Source organism: Pempheris klunzingeri, chromosome 21 (genome assembly GCF_042242105.1).
Source record: "Pempheris klunzingeri isolate RE-2024b chromosome 21, fPemKlu1.hap1, whole genome shotgun sequence".
Taxonomy (NCBI): domain Eukaryota; kingdom Metazoa; phylum Chordata; class Actinopteri; order Acropomatiformes; family Pempheridae; genus Pempheris; species Pempheris klunzingeri.
The window spans coordinates 1,211,595-1,220,032 of NC_092032.1; the positions used below are offsets into that span (position 1 = coordinate 1,211,595).

Here is an 8,438-nt window from a genome sequence, read left to right on the forward strand (position 1 = left end):
GAGGCAACTTTGATTTACTGTAAATTAGGGGAAAATGCCAAGCAATGACATTTACAGACTAAATCACCACAGAGTAACAAACTGAGAGACTCATATTCTCTCTGGAAACTCCACCACCTCCCAGCTTCCATCAGCTGGTCAACTGGAGCTGAATAACTGAAGGATAACAAGAGAACAGGCTGTTTGATGTGACATAGATGTTCCTCTGTCCATGTTGTGATGCAGACAGGAGATCTTCATACACACCTCAGAAGTAGGCCAGTGGGCCGAGGCCTGACAACTCTTTCATATGAGTTAGATCTGATTTCATTTGCAACACCCAGAAGTAGGTAAGAGTGTGCCCTTCACTGCTGAGCAGCTCCTGATGATGAGCCACTTATGGACTATAGACACAGAAAACAACAAAATACATCTCAACATCTCTTTTATGTCTCCCAGGAAGTCATTCTAATACCTGCTGCATAAGTCAAGCTGTCAGGTGATGTGCAGATAGCATCTGGTGAACAGAAACCTGCTTTTTCTGGTTTCTGTTCACCAGATGTCACAGTTTCTGTGTTTCAGTCATAACTCAGCTCGTGTACTTGAATGGTGTAATTAAATGGGAAATGGCTGAACTTAAATAGTGCTCATTCACCGATTGGAACAGCCAACCTGCTCTATTTCCTGATCCACAGCCACCCTCAGTTTATCACAAGAAGACCTCCACACCTGGGATATGATGTTTGCATTCACAGACATGCTAGAAGGATACACCAAAAGCTATGTGTTCAACTTGCAAGACTACGGAAAAAGGTGGTAGATGCCGTTCACTCTTAACTCAGCTGCAGTTGATATTTTATTTTGTACATCTGCTCTCTATACTTCCACTCCAGACCTGTCCAGTGTGAAACTGAAAGATAAATTACACGAGTAATGCACTTAGCTTTAGTGCCTAAACCCAACCAAACTGCCATTAACCGCATGTTTTTTATTGTTACCATGACAACGAATGTCCAGTATGCCTGAGGCAATATTAGACTGTCAAGGGCATCAGTATTGAAGAAACTGGTCCTGATAAGCTCTTATTGATAACTAACCCTGGAAGATGCTCAGAGCAACTTGTACACGTTGGCACTGAACATAATCCAGGACAGAACAGTGACGTCTGCCAGTATGGCTGTGGAATAAAACATATGAATATAATGTAGAGAAGCACACATTAAATGTCACATACAAGAAAAACATCAGAGAGCTTGCATTCAAATTAAATAATAAATCTACATCTGAGATAGATCATATTTCTGAGTTTGATATTTGGATTTATTTATAACAAGAATCACAAGGGAAACAACACAACATGTGCATTTGGGTACATATATTCACTGTATGTATTGACAAGAAAGGTTTCCATGAAAATATAACTATGCGTTCCTGCCACCATCTTACACAAGGTCTCCTTTTCCAACATATTATAAATCCAGTTTGAGCCTACAGAGGCCTCTCTCAGCTATAGATGATCTTTATGGACTTGAACTCTGCGCCCACTTTGGCTGATCTGTGGACAGTTAATTAAAGCCTCTATCTTTAGCTGCCTCATTCTAACAGATGTGAGTTTTCCGTCACATCTCAAACTTGCAACCTGTGATCTAAAACAGGAAATATCATTAAACAGATTCAGTTGATCCATCTCAGCTTTTTTTCTGCTGAACTGACTCTGTTCTGGCAGCGAGTATAAATCAAACAGAGTAAATACTAGTAAACCTGGACAAAACATCTTTTTCAGTGTGTTAAATGCATTATTAATAGTGTACAAACATACTGAATGAGCATATCTATATCAGCAGTGAGAAAACAACCAACAGTTGCAGCACTATGTTCAAGAAGCTGAGTCTGTGTTTTCATGCACAGCCTGCTACTTTTGCCATCTGTGCATCTGGACATATTGAGCAGCATACGACTGTCTGCTGGTGTGCTGACCCTCCTCTTTCTCTGGTCCATACATCTCCTCCTCCTCCTCCTCCTCCTCTTCCTCCTCCTCCTCCTCTTCTTCTTCTTCATCTTCTTCTTCCCCCTCCTGCTCTTCCTCCTCCTCCATGCCCCTCTGGCGCTGGAAGGTGCCACGAGACTGAAAATGAAATAAGGTGAGTATTCTCACAATGGCAGTTCAAAAATGATCAGAGCATAGCTGAAGTTTCTGTCTTAATATCAGGAGGCACTGTCATTCCATCACTATGGTAACAAAGACAGGGGGGCTCACCCTCCTGGCCGTGTCTGGATACTGGTGGTGTTGCTGACTGTGGTTCTGGCTGGCTGTCCGGGCCAGTGTTGACCTGAGGCTTTGGCCTTTGGGCGAGGCCAGAGGAGGACTGGGGTAGCGGCGCCCAGGGGGAAAAGAGTAGCTGCTGAGTGGGGTGTCCGGACGTCCAACCAGAGAGTCGGACATCTTGATCCGTCCACTGAACAGCTATGGAGTGAGAAAGACAGTCAGACTTTTAAGCTTCATTGCTATCACCTGTGGAGACTAAAACTATGACTCAGGCCTTTCCAGGAATAACTCTGCTATCATACTGTCTATTGTAAATATCAGTGAATCTTCTGGAGACTTGTGATTATGAAACTCTTTCTTGATGAACCACAGTGTGTTCATCCACTCAGGGCTTCTGTGCAGCGTCTCCAGCTGTAGGGTTGATTGCCCCATACAGAGGAGACTTTTGGTCCTGTTTCTGTGACAAGACTTATGGAAGCTGTCATTCACCAAGACATAGGTCCAATGTGTAACCCCCCCTAAAACATTTCTGTTTGTGGACAAAGACCATACAACATGTTAATGAGCACTGGAGGTGTTGGTGGGTGTATTTTTGACCCCAGTTTTCAGTCTTCTTAACGAATAAATGCTGGTCTGAAGACATGCAGGTTAGGTTCCGTGGTACCTGTAGATATGAATGAGAGTGTGAATGGTTGTCTGATGTGGTCTGGTGTGCCCCATCTCTGGCCCTGTCAAGTGGGATTGGTTCCAACCCCCCCGTGTGATAACATTTTACGTATCTGTCCATCTGTGCATTTGTCCCATTCTCGTGAATACAAGGGAATTTCTTCAAAGTTGGCACAAACGTCCTCTTGTACTCAAGGATCAACTGATAAGACTTTGGAGGTCAAAGGTCACTGAGCACATTTTTGGCCATTACATAAACTCAAAGACTAAATATGACAGAATGTTCCAGAAATGTCTAATAGGTCAAATTATGACATGATTACATTTAATATCCAAAAGGTCAGGCCAACCTGACTGTGACAACATACAGTTCTGTAAAAACACTTTTCTGGCTGTTATTCAAAGTCACAGCTGAGGAGCAGACGAGGAGATTGTGACCATATTTCACTTTTGGTTGGATGCTGAACCGCTGCCACTCATCTCGGGTCTGGACAGGCTTGAACGGAAACTGCAGCGTGACTGGTCTGCAGAGGCCAAATGTCTTAATTCTAGTTTCCATTAGTTTGGGTGGGCAGACTGCTGTAAATATAACACCCATGTTGACCTTAATACCTCCATGTCAAGACTTACCTGTTACTCACCTACACTATCAGCTGTGTTTAATTTAACAGATCACAATATTGAAGTGTATTTACTGCAGCACTGATTAATATATAGGTCTTTACGGCCAGCAGAACAAGATGTAAAACACATCACCTCACATATTGACAGCTTATGAGGATGATCTGCCAAATGTGGCAGCAAACAGTTGTCCTTTTAGCTTTTGGCTCTTTCACTGCTAAATACTCCAATGTTGACCAGCCAATCATTAACTTTGTCTGTTGATAGAATACAGTAGTTACATCAGTAATCACACGCTGTTATCGGCTCTATCTACCTCCAGATCCTTTTGGGTGTTCATTGCCTCCAGGTTGTGGTGTGTGTGCGTGTAGATTTCCAGTGCTTTGGAATGGAAGAGCATCTCCACTGTGATGAAGTCTGTGAAAATCCTCTGCCAAAAAACAAAGTAATGGTTGTTGTTAGTGCAGCTTTGATGCTTTGCCCGCTCGAGGTCTGTATGTCTGTACAGCATACGTGAGACTGACTTTGACATCCTCCAGCTTCTGTCTCTGGAAATCTGTCATGATCTCCTCCAGTTGTTTGACGCTGCGCTGGGCATTGCTGGAAGCCTTCTGAGCGTTTACCTCTGCCTGACAATTAACACACAATACAGGACATGGATATCTACCTCACAGTCTGTACGAGCTGCTTTGAAGAGTAATGTGATGATATTTCGGAGATAATCACAAAATAATTTACATTACCTGAGACTAAAAGCTTTTGTCAAGAAAATGTTCTCCAGTGTCATTGGTAACGATTCAGGAATTCAACATTAAGGATTCAAGAATCCCCACATGAGCAGCATCAGATATTATATTAGGAAACAGTGGCAGGAAGAACTCCCCTTTAACAGGAAGAAACCTGGAACAGACCCAGGATCAGAGGGGGGCTTCAGTACTTTAGGTACTTGAGTACCTCTAGTTTATGTTACTTGATACTAATACTATATGACATTACACAAGTCAGATTTGGTGTTTTTGGAAACTTTGGTGTCTGCCTCAGGTTTAATCTAGAAAACAAAATTCTCATGAATCAGGGTGAAAAGAGTCAAATGTCCATATGTGAAGGATACAATGCTTTGCCGGTCTGCTGGATTCCTCAGTCTGATTTTCTCCAGTTTCTGCAGCTCCTTCAGCTCTTTGTTCAGATCAGTGCTGAACTTCTTCAGATCTGTCTGAATGGCAGATACACTGTCAGCCCACACAACACACATGTTTCATGTACTGTTCTATGTGTTACACTGCGCTCACAAGACAGAAGAGGGCACAGCTCAAGGACCGAATACGTAATAGGTAGGGTCATCTTATATTCAGGCCGATGTGGTAATCAGCTAATATTAGCTTCCTGCAGGTAATATCAGCACACATCTGCATCCAAACTCACCCTTTTATTTTTGACTATATCTCCATAGGCTTTTAGAGGAGCCACGACTCTCGTCTCCAGTCTCTCTACCTGTAACAGCACAGCGTTCATTATGACAGCAACCACATGTTAAAAAGACACTGGTGTGTGGAGTGTCTCTGACCTGAGCCTGTCTGTAGTCCTGCACCATGGCCAGGTCTTCAGCAAGGTTTTTCAGGCCAATCTGGAGCTCTGGGTCCTCTGTGCTGGAGAAGTCAAAGAGCTGGACCACCAGCAGGTCTGCCTTGTCTCTGAGCTTGGCTGTCTTCCTGGTGTAGGAGGCCAGCAGGGAGCAGATCACACCCAGGTACTTCTCAGCATGTTTCACCGTCTGCTCCATGCTCTTCACCTGGACATCCCTGCTGGGACAAATCAAATTGACAATATGGTGTGTTTCATTCTAACACCTTGGGAAGAAGACATCTTAACGTTCTGTCCCCCGCTTACAGAGGAGAATGTCAACAAGCCTCTCTGGATGATGTGAAACAGGAAAGCAGTGACTCCTACCTGGAGAAGAGGCTGTTCATGTCTGTCCTGCTGTCCTCCCCGCAGATCTTCTGCTCTGTTGTTTCCTGAGGCTGGTTCTCACCTGCACCAGGTAACAGAAGGCTGTTGCCATGGAGACACCAACAACAGGTGCCTGTGTGACAGCTGTGGTGAGGCTGTAAGTGATGCTCTCTACCACATGATGGCAGCAGAGTATTACTATGGCGTTTATTAAGGAGTCTGTCTGTCCCTGATGACAGAAACGCGACATAATGCAAAGGAAAATGATCTTTTCACCACTCAGTTCATTCTCTGTTCACAAGAGATGACAAGAAACCCAGGGACTGTCCAGGCCTGGAGGCAAAGTAGGTTAGATAAGATAACGTTTGTTGATCCCTCAGTGGGGAAAGTTTGCTGTTACAGCAGCTCAAGGGGACAGACGAAGCACACAGTTAAAGAATAGAAAATTAAATAAACATAATATATACAGAAAAAACCTTATATACACAAAAAGAAACATTATGTACACAGAATACAATAATTACAAAGAAACAACAACAGGGTGGGATGGGATGGAAACATGATGTGGATTATTGCACAGTTGCCCATGATTGGGTAATAATAAAGTGCATTAGGTAGTGGTTCTGCCTGTGACTGGTGTAGCAGGCTATAATGCCGCATTATACAGTCGGACTGCAGTTGGAATGAAAGCCCTTAGGGTGTATCAGTCTGTCACTGAAGGAGCTGCTGAAGGCCCCCACAGTCTGATGCAGAGGGTGGGAGGTGTTGTCCATGATGGAGGACAGTTTGGTCAAGATCCTCCTCTCCCCCACCACCTCTATGGAGTCCACGGGGGGGCCACAGACTGAGCTGGCTCTCTTTATCAGTCCCCCCCCTTCCCAACACACCACTGCATAAGAGACCACAGATGCCACCACAGTCTCATAGAAGGTCCTCAGCAGTGGTCTGCTCACTCAAAGGATCCTAGCCTCTTCAGCAGGTGTAGACGACACTGACCCTGCTTATAAAGAGAGTCAGTGTTGTCTGTCCAGTCCAGTTTGTCGTTTAGGTGAACACCCAGGTACTTATATGTCCTCACTCTGTCGAGTGTCAAGTCCCTGGATGTTCACTGGTGCAGTGATGGAGGGTTTCCTGTGGAAGTTGACCACCATCTCCTTTATTATGTACACTGACTGTCACTAAATGGAGTGGGTTTCATGTGTTTATTTCAATTTTTAATTTTAATTTTTTTCCATTTATTTATGAACATTACATGTCTGAGGTTCACTGTCAATTGTCCAGGTAGTCTGGGCCCCACTGTGCTTCTTTCTTCTTCTCCAAAATACCTCCATGGCTCAGACTGTGTCGAACTGCTTCCATCCTCTGGCAGACCAGGCTGACTCAGCTGAGCCAGCAAGCTCCACATATTCTGCTCTTTCCTCTGACCCAGTCTGACCGTACTGCTCCCCAGATATCTATCTATTCAATTCAATTCAATTTATTTTGTATAGCCCAATATCACAACAGAGTGTCTCACAGTGCTTTACACAGTTCACTGAAATAAACAAGTGTAAGCGAACAAACAATCTAATAAAGAGTCCAGCATCACCTGCCCTTTAAGACCCTCCTTCTTCGGGAAGGAAAAACTCAAAAAACCCCAGTGGGAAAAGAGAAACCTCCGGGAGCACCACAGTGAAGGAGAGATCCAGCTCCCAAGGACGGACAGGCTGTAGCCTTGGACAGACGCACATCCATTGGTTGATGGAGAACCACATCAGCGGGGCCAGGACCAGGATCCATAGGAACCAGGGAACCACATCAGCAGAACCAGGACCAGGATCCACAGGAACCAGGGAACCACATCAGCAGGGCCAGGGCCAGGACCAGGATCCACAGGATCCACAGGAACCTGAGAGATGAGAAAGCACAGAAAGGCTCCGGGGAAGATACCAAGTTAGAGGCAGACATTTGACTGACATGGGACATAATGATGGAGAGGAAGAGGAGGAGAGAGAATAGAGGAGCTCAGTGCACCATAGGAGTCCCCCGGCAGTCTGAGCCTATAGCAGCATAACTAGGGGCTGGTCCAAGGCCTGATCCAGCCCTAAACTATAGGCTTTATCACTAAGGAAGGTTTTTAGTCTACTCTTAAATGTAGAGAGGGTGTCTGCCCCCCGAACCCAAACTGGAAGGAGATTCCACAGGAGAGGAGCCTGATAGCTGAAAGCTCTGGCTCCATCACTACTTTAGAGGACTTTAGGAACCACCAGTAGGCCTGCAGTCTGGGAGCACAGTGCTCTAGTGGGGTAGTACGGTAATATGAGCTCTTTAAGATATGATGGAGCCTGAACATTAAGAACCTTGTAGGTGAGGAGAAGGATTTTAAACTCTATTCTAGATTTTACTGGAAGCCAGTGAAGACATACAGCATGCCAATTATTGGATAACACTAAAAGGTACTTTAAAATATTACAGGCAGTGCTCCACTCTCACCCTGCTGCTTTCATTAAACCATTTTTCTCCAACTGGAGTACTTTTTGAGAGAGTCAGCTGGAATACAGCACAATAGATGTCTAACATCATGGTGATTTTGAGGGAGCACTATGCCTTCCATATAGCAGTGATGTGGTTTGGGACTAGATTAAAGAGGAAACGAACAAACTCCTCTAGTCAGATAGTCACCTTACATCACACTCACACAGCTCTGTGAGCATGCTTACATTACAGCAAAACAACAGTCTTGTTTGTCAGGTCCTCCCTGTCCTAGATCGTTCTACTTGCTCCCTAAGAAACATAAGCTACGTATAGTCAGTATTTGTGGCTCTGAATCTTTCTGTATAACAGAATATATGATTTTGTGAATATAACCAGGTGTGTTCCTAAATATGCATTTGTTTTCAGAATCATGTATCATATATATATATATATATATATATATATATATATATATATATATGGTTAATCATACACCTGACTATGA

At 44.1% G+C, this 8,438-nt stretch overlaps 1 protein-coding gene across 1 annotated transcript; it reads right to left on the reverse strand.

The window, feature by feature from the left end:
• Positions 1-1,891: 1,891 nt before the first annotated feature.
• LOC139221383 (CBY1-interacting BAR domain-containing protein 2-like) lies at positions 1,892-5,499 on the reverse strand. Its single transcript, XM_070853321.1, has 9 exons — positions 5,480-5,499; positions 5,097-5,331; positions 4,955-5,023; positions 4,644-4,745; positions 4,276-4,281; positions 4,057-4,161; positions 3,849-3,962; positions 2,237-2,443; positions 1,892-2,104 (listed from the first exon to the last, which is right to left on the reverse strand). Exons 1-9 carry the CDS (start codon positions 5,497-5,499, stop codon positions 1,892-1,894), a joined length of 1,071 nt encoding a protein of 356 aa, XP_070709422.1.
• Between the last annotated feature and the right edge of the window lie 2,939 nt (positions 5,500-8,438).

Bases quoted from the DNA above. Each gene is read 5' to 3' on its own strand.
- LOC139221383 (XM_070853321.1), bottom strand. From the start codon at position 5,499: ATGAACAGCCTCTTCTCCAG. The intron at 5,024-5,096 runs GTCAGAGACACT...GTGCTGTTACAG, and splicing joins AGGACTACAGACAGGCTCAG to GTAGAGAGACTGGAGACGAG. The intron at 4,746-4,954 runs GTGAGTTTGGAT...TCTGCCATTCAG, and splicing joins ATATAGTCAAAAATAAAAGG to ACAGATCTGAAGAAGTTCAG.